Below are 15286 nucleotides of genomic sequence, written 5' to 3'. Positions count from 1 at the left end.
GGGATTAGAATGGATTTTTTTATTAATTTGGAATTTTATTTGTGAGTTCTTGAATCCTGGAGAACAATATTTTATTTAGAATTAGGGATTAGAACTTGCCAGAACCCAATAGTTGTTTATGAGTAGAATTTGAAAAAAAATAATCCATGATAGATGAAAATGAAGACGATGAAGTCAAAGAGGACGATGCGATGTGTTCTGAAGAAGATATAGATGAAGATGAAGGGGTTGGGAGGTTCGTTTCTGTTTGAGGGCGTGAAAAGAAATCAGACGGGGGATGGTAGGGATTTTTTATAGCATTTGGTATATATACCATCCACCTTCAAATCCGACAAAATCCCTCTTCCATTCAAATCTTGTCAAATCTTTTGCATTCTCACTAACTCTAGATTTAGATGTATTCTTTAAAATCTTAATTGCCTATCCTTAGATTTGGATGTATTCTTTAAAATCCTCTTAAATCCTACTTTGACTACATTATGATTTCTAAATCTTTTAAAATCATTTTTTAAAACTGTAATTGATTACATCCTGACTTTAAAGTCTATTAAAATCCTATCAAATCTTATTTTCACTACTCACGTAATTTTGTGTTGGGGTAACCCACGAATCCTCTTGGAGACGATGAAAAGCATGATCGTTGACTATTTTGCAGCACAAAATCATGATTTTCTTTGTTCTTCTTTTAATTCGAATTTTTAAATAAAAGAAGAAGATTTTAGGCCGTTGGATGAGTTGACTTTTAAGACGATTCGAGGACGAGCACGGGCGTTGTATCGGTGATGCCGAGGGAGTGATTGTGATCGCCTTCGTAGGTCACGATCAGCACGGTGGGATCGTCTACAGCGCATTCCCCGTGCTTGCGTGTGATGAAACTATTAGTGTCTCCTAGCCGTTAGGGTTAGGCTTTAGAGTTCCAGGATTTTAGGCTTATTTGTTGTTAAGTTGAATAATTCCTCCTTTACTTGAGGAACAAGATTGTCTTTCCCATTCAAACTAGTCATGCCCACGATTGTAGGTCCTGTAAAATCGTGGGTGGTTATTTCCTTTCCTTCGCAAGTGTGAGGCTATTTAATAGCCACAAAGGTTGTTCAGTAAGATAGGAATTCTCCCAGCTTTTGAGTAGTCATACTTTGCACAAGCTTTCAGCTATCCACTCGGTTTCAACATCTGGTATCAGAGTCCCATCACGGGGCCTGATCAAATCTTGCGACTCAGGTACTAAAGTGAAGAAACAAAGAAATGGCGGGCGAGAGTAGCTTTGTGCAACCTGCTATTCCAAAGCTTGATGGTCACTATGATCATTGGAGTATGTTGATGGAGAATTTCCTGCGTTCCAAGGAGTATTGGAACCTGGTAGAGACAAGGATTACTGCTGCAGCAGAAGGTTCAGATCTTAGTGAGACACAAAAGAAGAGTTATGAGGATCAGAAGTTGAAGGATCTCAAGGCTAAGAACTATTTGTTCCAATCCATTGATCGGTCGATCTTGGAGACCATCCTGAAGAAAGATACAGCAAAAGATATTTGGGATTCCTTGAAGCAAAAATATCAAGGAATAGCACGTGTCACACGTCCTGATTTGATGTTCTGATTTAACTGCCACACGTCCTGATTTGATGTTCATTGTTAGTCTGATTAGTAGGTACATGGAGCGTCCTACTGAGGTTCATTTACTAGCAGCAAAAAGAGCTTTGAGGCACATAAAAGGCACTGTTGGTTATGGGATGTTCTACAAAAAGGGAGGAAGTGAAGAACTCGTGGGATACACTGACAGCGATTACGCTGGTGACCAGGATGACAGGAAGAGCACCTCAGGATACGTGTTTTTAATGAGCTCAGGAGCTGTTTCTTGGTCTTCAAAGAAACAACCAGTAGTTACGCTCTCCACCACTGAAGTTGAGTTCATAGCCGCAGCTTCAAGTGCATGTCAAGTCGTGTGGTTAAGAAGGATTTTGAAGTGCCTGAATCAAATGCAAAGCAATCCAACGGTAGTGTTCTGTGATAATATTTCAACAATTAAACTCTCAAAGAACCCGGTGATGCACGGTCGTAGCAAGCACATAGATGTAAGATTTCATTTCCTTCGAGACCTTGTCAGGGATGAAGTCTTAGAACTGATTCATTGTTCTACACAAGAAAAAAATGCAGATATTCTGACAAAGCCATTAAAGCTTGATGCATTTCTGAAGATGCGGGGTTTACTGGGTCTGTGTGAATATCCAGGTGTAAACTGAATAACAATGGCATTTAGTTTAAGGGAGGATGATGAAACTATTAGTGTCTCTTAGCCGTTAGGGTTAGGCTTTAGAGTTCCAGGATTTTAGGCTTATTTGTTGTTAAGTTGAATAATTCCTCCTTTACTTGAGGAACAAGATTGTCTTTCCCTTTCAAACTAGTCATGCCCACGATTGTAGGTCCTGTAAAATCGTGGGTGGTTATTTCCTTTCCTTCGCAAGTGTAAGGCTATTTAATAGCCACAAAGGTTGTTCAGTAAGATAGGAATTCTCCCAGCTATCCACTCGGTTTCAACTACGTGCAAGGCAACTTCTCTGGCAGCTACACTTTTAATACCCTCTGCATTGGGACAAAAGCAACCACACATTCAGAAAACAATGCGGCTACGTTACCGAATCGATTGACTCACAAGAGAGAAAACAATGTTCCATGTATGCAAAAGATTCTAAAAGTTAATGAATCGATTGATTTTTAACTTGTTGAAAAGGAGTTGGTCGGACGGACTGTGACTTGGTTTCTAGAGCGTTTATGTTAATGAATCGATTGATTCACAAGAGAGAAATCAATGTTCATTGTGTAAAGATTTTAGAGGCAATAGTCGTTAGTCGAACGATAGACTGTGACTTAGCGTTTAGACGTCTATTCAGGACCTAAGCGGTCAAATTCAGCAATGTCATGTGCTCTGAAATCTAACAGTGACTTTATGTACAATCAAACAATAATTCAATAAAAACAAAATGAATAATGAATAATGGAAGAAATAACACCTTGGATGAGGGAACCCTTGATGGGTTTTTGACCGTATCTCCAAGAATAATCATCAGGTGGAATATCAGGCGGTTTCATACTCTAACTGCGGGAACCCTAATCACTCTTTTCACTTTAGATTTCCTGCTCAATCCAATTAACCAATTCAAGTTAATAAAAATATACAATTCTGAACCAAAACCAAGTTAAAAATCATGATGGTTGATGGAAAATTTAACACTGACCAACCTTTTCTTAGAGCACTGGCAGCGCCCGGTAGTAGATCCGCACCAGAGACGAGAAACATTGTCGACGGAGCTGCACTTCCTCTTCAACGACGACGAAGACAGAGGCGGCCTGCCCGAAGACGACTGTGACATGTTTGTAAATTGAAACCCAGAAGGGATCGATTGTTCAGCGGGATCCCCAGTAGTTAAAAACGAAATGAACGAATTCGCGGCAGAAATGGGCGCCAAAGGCGAGAAGTTGATGGTGGCGGCAGCAGCAGAATCCATCTTTCTCTCAGAGCACCCAATATCTTTTGTCAGCACAACCGGACTGGTTTTCAAATGGTCACGGCCATGTCCGCCACGGCTTTATACTCCGTACCAGCTTCCGGGTTCGACGACGTTGATTGGTGGTGTTCCGAAATCAGGCTAATTAACTTCTCGACGCTGTGGATTCCGGCGGAGGCCGCCCCTTCACCGCACTCTCCTCCATCCTCGCTGCAAAACTGTCAACCAATCCCATCATTAGTTCCACGCCAATTTACAACCGACGACAAGGCATATAACTCCGTCAAGAAACCAAAGAACGACGGGTTGTTTGAACTTATAGGGATCTTTGCTTGCAAATTAGTACAACGGCTGAAGAAAATGGAAAACAAAAGGCCAAAGAAAACAGAAGAAAAGGGGGAAAAAATGATGAGTCAAACAGGGGCATTGGCTCTCTTTCTTTTGCTTCTGTTTTGTTTGCAGTCAAAGGCAGAGGCCAGTGATTTGTCTCCACGTGGCAGATTTTTGGCAGGGTCATTGAACCGCTTGGAGACCATGTATAAATGATGAGAGAGAGCGATAAGGTCAAAAGGCTAAGAATAGCCGTTGGATCGCTGACTGAGAACAGGGAAAAAGGGTTAATTGGAGACAGTGAGGTAGAGTTGACCTTTTACACCTTTTACATCTCTTAATGCAAAAGTCTTTAGAGTGAGGTGGAGGGGTTGTTTTTGGAGAATATTTTCATTCGTAACGGTGATACTTATTATTTTATTTATTAATATTATATAATTTTAAAATTTTTATGTGATAAATAGATATAAATTTTGAAATTTTAGCTGATTCAAAGTTGATAAATAAAATAGTGAATATTACCACCACTTGAGGATGGTGGGCCAAAAGGCACCATTGTTTTCGACAGGAAAACCAATTCACAAACATAATTAGAAATTAATTGAAATAATGATACTAATAATATAAATAAATGAGTATATGAATTTGAGAAAATGTGGAGCATTCTGTGAGAATTTTCTTTAAAGTATGTTATACGATTTAATTCTTAAAATGGGGCTTAATGCCTTTTATGTGATTAATTTGAAAGCGTTGGCATGAAGGACCAACGCTCCACATTTTATCAAATTTATGTATCAATTTGATGAATGTCTAATTTAAAAATCAAAGCTACAATTTGGTCATAATTTAGAAGGACTTTCACGACAATGGACGCCACTAGCATAACATCTCGTGTCTATGAATCAGATACACCACAATAGCGGTATTCCATATCATGGTATGCACATAAGTTAAGGGTTCGAATTTAACTAGACATTGGAAGCTTCATCAAAGGCTCAACTCTCAATTCACATGGGATTTTCTTCTTGTCATCAACAAAAATATACCAAATATGGTTCAATATCCGTTGGATAAATCTGAAACCTATTTGGAGCCGTTGATGCTATTGGTCATCCTGGTATACACATTACGTAGTTAGAATTTAGGTTGAGAAGTTATGAACAATTTTATGAACAGACTTTGAATCCCAACCATTCATGTCTAACTTAACAACTAACTCTTATTTGTGCGCATGTCAAACAATTTGTTGCTAACATGCTACGGTTACTCATCTACGCGCATTCAAAAGATTCGTGTATAGTATAACTCTCATTTTATGAACACAATACAATGTCAAATCATTCTTGTGTTGCAATAAATTTGTGATTAATGGTCGTTATACGTGTTTGGGTGGTTAACTAAGTTTTGTCTTCTGTGTTGACGAGCCTTAGATGATTCAATGACGTTACTTAAACACAACAACAAACTAATGTGACTAGCCACGAGACTTATGACAGAGTCAGAATTTCATGTGTGGGATGACCTCTCACATACATCGGTAATCTAAACCAGAACATGCAAGGTCGAGTAATTTGCATAAAAAATGAAAGATCTGTTATAAAAGCAAGAAAAAAATGACAGGATAGATCAGGGACCATTGTGGTCACTTAATGGCTCCGCCACTGCACGATACTGATTATCAATCACCATTGTATGTAAAATTTAATATACGTGAACAATTTCATGTGTTATAATAACTTCAAATATTTTTACCGGCGAAGTAATCCGACAAGAACTATTATATTTTGTTTCTAATGTGGCAATGTCCTTTAGTTTGGTCAAACATTCTCATTTTGGATGGAATTCAAACTGTGTAGCATTCGGTCATCTCCAACCGAAGAGTCCAAAGGGCTGAAAATAGCTCGAAAATCGTCTCCAATCGAGGGCCAGACCAAAGAGCTCGTGGGCCCATTAGACAAAAAAGGGCTAAATGGTCAACCGGCCGGCCCAACCGAGCCAGCCAGCCAACCCCAGGGTGAGCCACAGTTTGAATGTAATGGCTACTTGTTGACGTCAGGGTGACATCAGCAAGCCGTTGTATTTGATTTTTTTTAAATTAATTTTTTTTTTTATAACTTCCTAAGCCATTAAACAACATTAAATTAAATTAAGTAACATGAAACAACATTAAACAACATTAAACAACATTAAATAACATTAAACAACATGAAACTTAAACAACATTTTTTAAAACATTTAACAACATAAAACTTAAACGCCTACTCCATGCTTCTTTTAGCCCAAAGATGTGCAACAAGATCCTGTTGTAGGTACTTGTTTGTGGCACTGGAACGTGTCATCCTATAACGCCTCATGTACTCATTTAAAGAGATACTACCAGTTTTTGGATTCAAGGGCAAATTAGGCCCATCATATATTTTTGCACGAGCCCTTCTCGACCTATTTAGATCCTCTTGGTTGTCATTAGACTCTCCATCAATATACCCATCTCGCTCATCCTCCACAATCATGTTGTGTAATATGATGCAAGACATCATGATGGAGTCCAAATTTTCTCAACTCCACCTTCTTGCCAATTCATTGATGATCTTCCACCGTGCTTGTAGAATACCGAAAGCTTTCTCAACATCTTTCCGGTATGCCTCTTGTTGTAAGGTAAACCACTTTTTGGCGTCATTCGCAGGGTTTGGAATTGCTTAGACAAGTGTTGCCCACTTTGGGTAGATGTCATCTGCCAAGTAATACCCCATATTGTACTGACACCTGTTGATGTAGTAGTTAAGTTGAGGTGATTTACCTTCCGTCAGGTTATTGAAGAGGGGTGAACGCCGAAAAACTGTAATGTCATTTTGGGATCCAGGGACTCCAAAGAAAGCATGCCAGATCCATGTGTCATACGAGGCAACCGCCTTTAACACAACAGTTAGCTTTCTCGACTTTCCGCTAAAGCCTCATTGCCATCCGGTGGGACAGTTCTTCCAATTCCAATGCATGTAGTCTAATGACCCTATCATGCCCGGAAACCCACGGTCTTCAACTTTGCGAATGAGCCGATCTAAATCTTCTCGATTTGGCTCGTGAAGGTACTTTTCTTTGTAAAGTTGAACAATTGTGTTACAAAATTCAACAAGAGTATCAAGGCATGTAGACTCAGACTTACCAAATGTTTCATCCATCAAATCAGTTGAGGTGTCATAAGCCATCATTCTTAGTGCAATAGTAACCTTCTGATGAGGTGAGAAACCAGGGTGACCTGTTCTGTCCAGCTTCTGTCGAAAGTATAGATTGACCTGCTGGACAACATGAAGTAAACGCTCGAAGACATGACACCTCATCCGAAAGCAACGTATGAAATCCTCTTCTGTGTACATCGAGTTGGGGTTGAAATAGTTGTTCATCAGATTGGCATACGTTATCGCTTTGTTTCGTGGTTTGTAAGAGCGACCAACAACAGAGCCACCCTATTGAGGTTGTTCCTCAGTTGGCTGACACGCCATGGCAGCATCCATAGCTGCCATATATTGTGTGATGCGCCATGCTTCATCTTTTTCATCAGACTCCTCATCTTTTCGTCTCATTTGCACCCATTTTTCTTCCAATTTGGAATTGGATGAGGACCCCCAGTTGGAATCCTAAGAGGATTCAAAGTTGGAATTCATTGTAAACTTGAATTGAAAGAGGTTGAATTGGAAGATATTAAATTGAAGGAGATTGAATTCAAAGGTGTATGAATTATAGCCCAATTTATAGCCCAAAAGAATTCAAATCCGACGGCTATGACGGCAGCGTGACACCAACTAGCGACTGGCTAGCTGATGTCACGCTGATGACAGTTACCGTTAGATTTGAATTTCAAATTTTTTGGCCAAAATTTAAAAAATATATATTAAAAAATTCTCATTTTTCCCTATAAATTTAAGTTGTTGTTGTAGTTTTTAAATTTAATTTGTAGCTTTTAATTTAAAAAAACTTTAATTTGTAGCTTTTAATTTAAGTTGTAATTTTTAAATTTAAATAATAAATTATGTTTGGCCCTATGACCTTTTGGCCCTCGGTTGGAGATGGTTTTTTTATCATAAGGCTATGTTTGGCCTTATGGCCCTCTAGCCCTTGGTTGGAGTAACAACTATGGTCATGCACTGTTCATTAAAATATTAATTTCTTGAAAGGCCAGAGGGCTAAAACAAGTCATCTAGCTCTCCTTCGTTGGAGATGGCCTTAGAATTTCATAAATGATCACCTCTATTTATGGAAAGTATTTATATAGTCATAATTGCTATGACGCTGATAATTCTTACTTTCTCTTTTATCTCTACTCTTCATTCATATTTGTGTTCACGTGAGTTTTTTATAATTTATTTCAACTTTCGAAAAATAAGAATTTACATTATATAAGTACATTTTTATGATGATATTATGATTTACATGTCAATAATATAATCATACGTGTAATTTTTTATTTGATATTGTATCACTAGCATGAAATATCCCGGTAACAATATGCTCGTTCACATGAACGTGGCTCTTCTCTATAAGGACTTTGTCCTTGCCTTGATCACCAGAGGCTAAGGTCATCTCCAATCGAATGGTCTAGAGGGCCGAAAATAGCCCTAAAACCGTCTTCAACCGAGGGTTAGGCCAAAGGGCTCGTGGGCCAGGGCCAACCGGCTGGCCATGTTCAGCTAGCCAGCCAACCCACTGGCTAACCCATTTTGTTTTTTTGGTTCCCAACCCACTTTTTTTTTTTTTTTTTTTTTTTTTTTTTTTTTTTAAATTCTAATGTTTTCCTACACCATTTCTCACATATTTTTCACAATTTCATACTATCTTACCTCATTTTATTTCAATTCTTCACATTCCATACTATAACCCTTAGGCCCTCGGTTGCAGACAGTTTTTTGTGACAGGGCTAAAATGAGCCATATGACCCTTTGGCCCTCAGTTGGAGATGGTAAAAAATATGGCCTTACACTGTTCATTAAAATATTAATTTCTTGGAGGACCAGAGGGCTAAAACGAGCCCTCTGGCCAGCCTTCGGTTGGAGATGGCCTAACACTTAAGCTTTTGTTTCTTTTATAACTATTCTATATTATTTCTAGGAGCATCTAGCTTGTAGACTTTTTTCAGTTTCTTCACAAATCAAGCATAAACTTTGGCTAACCTCCAAAGTGTAAAATTGTTTGTGTATTAATTTTTTTTAAACAACTGGTCGCCAATGGCTGACAATTGCTGCTTTGTTTTTAATATTGTTGTTATTGTCATAATTAAAAGTTAGATAGCAATTTAAAATTAATCTAATACATATGACTCGTTTTAAAGTGCTTTTAATGTCACATCCCAGTCTTGGCTCCGCCGTAGCATGATATTATTCGTTTCGGGCCCCTAAGGAGGATGGATTGTGAGATCCCACATCGACCAACGGAGAGGAGGTGATGTGCCTTATATGTGCATGCTTTCCTCCCTTTAACACGAGGCATTTTGGGAACTCATTGGCTTCAAATTCCATTAGAACTTCAAAGTTAAGCGAGTTTGGGCTAGAGCAATCCTAGGATGGGTGACCCATTGGGAAGTTGATCGTGAGTTCCCAGAAACAAAACCGTGAGGGAATGGTCCGCTTTGGGCCCCGGCCACGCCCTCACGGTTTTGTTTCTGGGAACTCACACGAGAATTTCCCAGTAGGTCATCCATCCTAGGAATGCTCTCGCCCGAACTCACTTAACTTCGGAGTTCCGATGGAACCCGAAGCCAGTGAATTCTCAAAAGGCCTCCTGTTATAGAGAGGGGAGCATGCACATATAAGGCACATCACCCCTCTCTGTTGGTCGATGTGGGATCTCACAATCCACCCCACTTAAGGGGAACCCAGTGTCTTCGCCGGCACATCCGCACCGAACGACATAGTGGCTCTGATACCATTCTGTCGCATCCCAATCTTGGTTCCGCCGTAGCACGATATTGTCTGCTTTGGGCCCTGGTCACGCCCTCACGATTTTGTTACTGGGAACTCACACGAGAACTTCTCAGTGGGTCACCCATCCTATGAATGCTCTCGCCCGAACTCACTTAACTTCGGAGTTCCAATGGAACCCGAAGCGAGTTCACAAAAGGCATCGTGCTATAGAGATGGGAGCATGCACATATAAGATACATCATTCCCTCTTCATAGGTCGATGTGAAATCTCACAATCCAAACATAGTTCTATGTTATAGGTTGGACTGTTTGTCGATTGAAAGTGGGAATAATATATTCCTAGCAGAGCAGTAATATAATTTTGAAATAATAAAATAAATGGACCATTCTTTTTAGAACCATTTGCCTTCACAGCTAAATCTCAACTGCTAATGCAACTCCCACCAATAACCATTCATTTATAGAATCCAAAATAATAAAAAGCAATGAATGATAATATTTAACTATTTAACAAAATACCTAGTTAATTAATTTACACAAAAATGTTGTTAATTACTAATTACTAATTACAAAAAAAAAATAAAAAATAAAAATAAAAATAAAGAATAGTGAAGTTACCTGCGTGGATGAAGAATTAAAGAATGCATTGAGTAGCTTTCTGAGTTTGCCCTTGAATGAAGCCTCAAATTTGAACGCCACTGTAAAAAGCCGCTATCGTTTCACCTCAAAATAAAATTTGAACGCACTGAAATTCTTCCATTGATTATGTCATGCGTTCCTTTTGATTTAAGGGAGCATGAAGAGAAGTTTGAAGCATCCTTCCTTTATAAGAGTGGACCAAAAAAACTATAACAAATCCAACGTGTTTGCTGCAAATGGCATGCCTATATCTCTGGCGAAAATTTTCACGTAATCGACAGTCACCTTCTGAGCATTTTTCATAAGAAACTTTAAATGCGATCTCTAATCATTAATATTCATCGAATAAAATTTTAGTGGTTTTCAATTTTTGATCAAAATCCTTTAATTTTGTACACTTAAGCATATTAATATTAATATATTTCCATGTCAACAACAAAACTTGAGATTTTATGGTATTTAAAATCTCACATTTAATGAGCTATAATTAAAAAAAGGGCCAACAAAAAATATGGAAATTTTTTCAAAATTTTGATTGAATAAAAAATCAATATTGTTGCATCCTGACTCGGGCCCCATCACATCTCGAGCTCGACTCTATCGTAGCACGATGTTGTCCGCTTTGGGCCTCAACCACGCCCTCACGGTTTTGTTTTTGGGAACTCACACGAGAACTTCCCAGTGGGTCACACATCATGGGATTGCTCTTGCGAGAACTCACTTAACTTCGGAGTTCCTACGGAACCCGAAGCCAGTGAGCTCCCAAAAGGCCTCGTGCTAGGTAGAGATGGGAATATACATATAAAGCTTACAGGATCCACTCCCCTAAGCGATGTAGGGTGTTACAAATATAACAATACAAGTCCTTTTGAAAATGTATATTAATATATGTTTAGTACAACTACGCATATATATATCAATCAGTTGGAAACAGTGTTAAAAAGGTGCCAAAAGAATGTATCCAACATTGTTATGAATTTGACCAAAAGAAAACATTGTTATGAATGATAAAATCGTTGTCACATGTCAAAAGAATGTACCCGTACATTTGCCATATGTCACATCCCGGCCTGGGCCGGCCAGCACAACTCCATTCAGAGTCCTAATATACATTCCGGGTTGGGGTGTGTCACCATATATAATTGTCTATGGGGTACAATTTCAACATTGTTTCTAAAAGTAAAATGTTTTAATATGTAACCCATAAAAATGTTTAAAATGATGTACCCATATAATTATATGGACATGGATCCTCTCCGGATTCATTGGTCCTAATCCACCAAGTTAAATCATCCAGGCCATTGAAATTTAATCTAATGGCTACAAGCGCCCACTCTAAAAGTTATAATAACTTTAGTCGTTGAATCAAATTCCAATGGCCCGGATGATGTGACTTGGTGGATTAGGACCAATGGATCCGGAGAGGATCCATGTTCTAATTATATGAGTACAATGGTGCATGTAATTATAAATTTTAAAAATGTGGGTTCATTTTATACAAAAAATGGGGAAGTTTTATATTAAAAAAAATGTGTATATTTTATATAGAAAACAATGTGTACATTTTATATAAACAACAATGGATATTTTTTTTTTTGTCAAACGATAGATTTTGTTAGATTAGATGTTAGATTAGCCACCAACGGAGTTTGACCCCACACTGTCATGTAAGGGCTCAACACATTTCCACCAATGTGGTAAAATATTACCTGCAACAATGGATGCATTTTAGATTTAAAATATAAATAGATTTACATTAAAAAAAATGGGTAAATTTTAAATATAACAAGTGGTACATTTTTAAAGATACATAGGTATATTATAAATAAATTATGGGTACAAATAAAATGGGAAAAAATTATGAGTACAAATAAAAATTTTAAATATATGGGAACAAAAAAATTAATATATGGGTAAATTAAAACTATAAAGAAAATTGGTACAAATTAAAAAAAGGTTGCAAATTAAAAATGGCTACAAATAAAAATAGAAATATATGATACAAAGTTTAGTCATAAATATAAATATACCAAATGTAACGTTTCTAACACTAAATGAATATATTACTACATAAATATATTTAGTAATAACATTTAATTATCTTGACATGCAAATATTTTATTATTGAAATAATGATATTCATTAAAACCTAAGGACCTTGATCAAAAGTTGAAAATGAATAAGATTTTAATCAATGGAGTAGGAAAAAAATAGGCTGGGAACCTAATTTCTCCTTTCCATAATTTCTTTTTTAGTAGTGCGATAGCTAGTGGTAGAGCTAGCATGGAGTCATTGGTTGTCCTTGATTCTAATAACTTCAAAATCTCCATGTGTATTTATTGTATATTGTATTCTACCATTATAAACAATTATGGCAAACTAAAGTACAACCTCATCCTCCTACTTATATTTTCTTCTATCATTTTGTCTTCCTTTTCACTTTCTTGTATGAAATACTCTTGGTAGTCTTCAACATTACTCCATAGTATCCTACATCCACCCTCGACAAGTCTCTACAACTAATAGTAGTTGCCTACACATATAAACTTTGGGCAGGCATATGTCAATAGGAATTGGCAAGTACCTACTAAGTGCTCGACGAAATGGCCCAACGAAGCTGTTTTGGTTGATATATGATCATATTATTTGAAAATTCTGGCTACGTCACTGGCGATATCGTTAGTGGGTTAAATAATTAGTTGTGTGGAAAAAAGGAATTAGTGAATATTGAATTTGCATTCTGCACCAGAGTGCGTATGCATGATTGTTTTCCACTATTGCGGCAAAATATCATCTGCAACAAATTAACTTACTTGTGATTCTTGTAACAACTTGAAACCCCTTTCTCTCTCCCTTGTTTTTTGGGCAGGAAAATAAAATTTTGGCTTGCAACTTATTAGTTTAAGAAATGCAAGACTTTCAGCATCTCAAATGTAAAACCATAGAGATTCTTATAGTGGAACAAACACTGGATGTTGAGAAGACTTGATTACGTACTCAATCAAATCAAGTTTGGAATGAAGAAACAAAAAACTCTGGTGTAAACTAGACTCATCATCGATCCAAGTTTTTAGCTATATAGTTGTCAAATTGACAATGACACACATCCAGTCGCGGATCTAAAGATGGACCTGGAAGGTCCCAGGACCCTTTGAAGACCCTAAATCGTGCTTTGAAATTTTCTGGAGACCCCTCGTACTCGAAGACGACGGCCAATGCAGACTGCAGTGACGGTGTCTTCTTGGAGAAGACGACCGCATGAAGAAGAATTTTTTTATTTCTGTTTTAAGACTCAGCCCATAAAGCTTGTTAAGGTCAATTGTTTGGTTTTGTTCGATTTTTGCTGTTTGTTTGTGGGCCTAATATTTTTCTTAGGCTTTTGGTGAGATGGTTGGCGTGTTGCTTGTTTTTTTGTTTTCAAGGTCCACTTTTTCTTTGTGTTGCTTTTTTGGGTCTTTATTTTGTAACGTTTCTTGGTAACTAATGAATTTTACCTTTGTATCATAAAAAATAAATAAAAAACCCAAACCCCTAACACGTCCCCCGCAGTCCCACCCTACCCCCCCCCCCCCCTTCCTCAACTTGATATTATATTCTCCCTTAAAAAAAACTTGATATATAAATTCATTTTGTGCACTCTGATAATGATTTTTCTCAATTAGGAGGCATTAGCAATCTTGCTAAAAAACAAATGGTGGAAGAAAGGGTTGCAGCAAACATTTGCATATGTATAGTTGCTTATTCGGTAGGCTTTGGTTTTACCGGTTGCAATTGCTTCAATGGAGAGGACATTTTTCCCTATGAATATCATTGAGGGTCTACTCTTTAACAAAATGGGAGATCAATAATTCCGTGGAGAGGACGTTTTTCACTATAAATTTTTTTATCTTTATTATTGGGACCCCCGGAGTCTAAAATCTTAGATCCGTCACTACACACATCCCTCTATTAGAAGGTTGAACTTTTTGTTAGTGACTATGGTGATTAGTGTTCTTTTCTTCAACTTACTATATTTCAAGTTCAAAATACCGCTAGTAATACAAGAATAAAAAGGAGGAAAGATCAACTGTGATTTCATGATATTTTTCAAATGATCATATGTATTGTTTCCTGTTGTAGCTTATTGTTTTGTTAAAACTAGATATTTGTCTTGTTTTCCATATCTGGATGATCGTTCTTTGCAACTTAGAATCTGTTTAGTATTTGATCGAATTCCGTGATAGTTGGGGTTCAAAATTTGGCTATATTCATCCCTAACCAGTGATTCTCTCTCTCGATCTCTAATTTCTTTCCATTATTCTTCTCATTTGGGTGAATAAGAAATTAAGAATGTTAAAAATATGATTTGTTAGAGTTCTATTTAGTCTCTGACAAAGATTACAAATATATCAACGAGTTCAATGTGAATATTGTATGTGTGTTTATATATATGTATATATAAGTACATGTTATCTCAACGCATAATAAGATCAAATAGATTAAAGGTTGAAAGAATACATACAACTACATAAATTAAGAAATTAAAAATGTTAGATATGATTATGTTAACACGATGTTGTATTCATATGGAAGAAGTTTTACACTTGTACTCAAGAGTTGTGATGATATTGTGAGGTTTTGTCGAACTCCCCCTCCCTTAATGTAAAATATATTGTTGCACTAAAAAAAAAAGAAAAAAAAAAAGAGTTGTCATGAGCTAATATATGACTCAGCCTTTGTCAGAAAATACATTTTGTTGAACTTTTCTCTAACATACCTCCTACTAAACACCACATTGTAATTGACAGTCTATCGAAGTGTTGGTTAGAGAATATGATTTCATATCGGTTATATAATAAAATAATATACAATTCATATATAAGAGTTTTCACCCTTATTATCACCTAGGCATTTGTTAATAAAACTC

General features: G+C 37.1%; 1 protein-coding gene and 1 pseudogene across 1 annotated transcript; both read right to left on the bottom strand.

Moving 5' to 3' along the window:
* Positions 1–742: 742 nt before the first annotated feature.
* On the bottom strand, positions 743–3734 carry LOC137716943 (probable WRKY transcription factor 7; annotated as a pseudogene).
* A 3046-nt stretch (positions 3735–6780) lies between these two features.
* LOC137716942 (uncharacterized) lies at positions 6781–7227 on the bottom strand. The gene has a single exon (XM_068456286.1). The coding sequence runs from the start codon at positions 7225–7227 to the stop codon at positions 6781–6783; it is 447 nt and encodes a 148-aa protein (XP_068312387.1).
* Positions 7228–15286: the final 8059 nt, after the last annotated feature.

Source organism: Pyrus communis, chromosome 15 (assembly GCF_963583255.1).
Source record: "Pyrus communis chromosome 15, drPyrComm1.1, whole genome shotgun sequence".
NCBI classification, from domain to species: domain Eukaryota; kingdom Viridiplantae; phylum Streptophyta; class Magnoliopsida; order Rosales; family Rosaceae; genus Pyrus; species Pyrus communis.
Note: the sequence above shows the minus strand (reverse complement) of the source record. Positions and strands in the feature narration are given on the sequence as shown.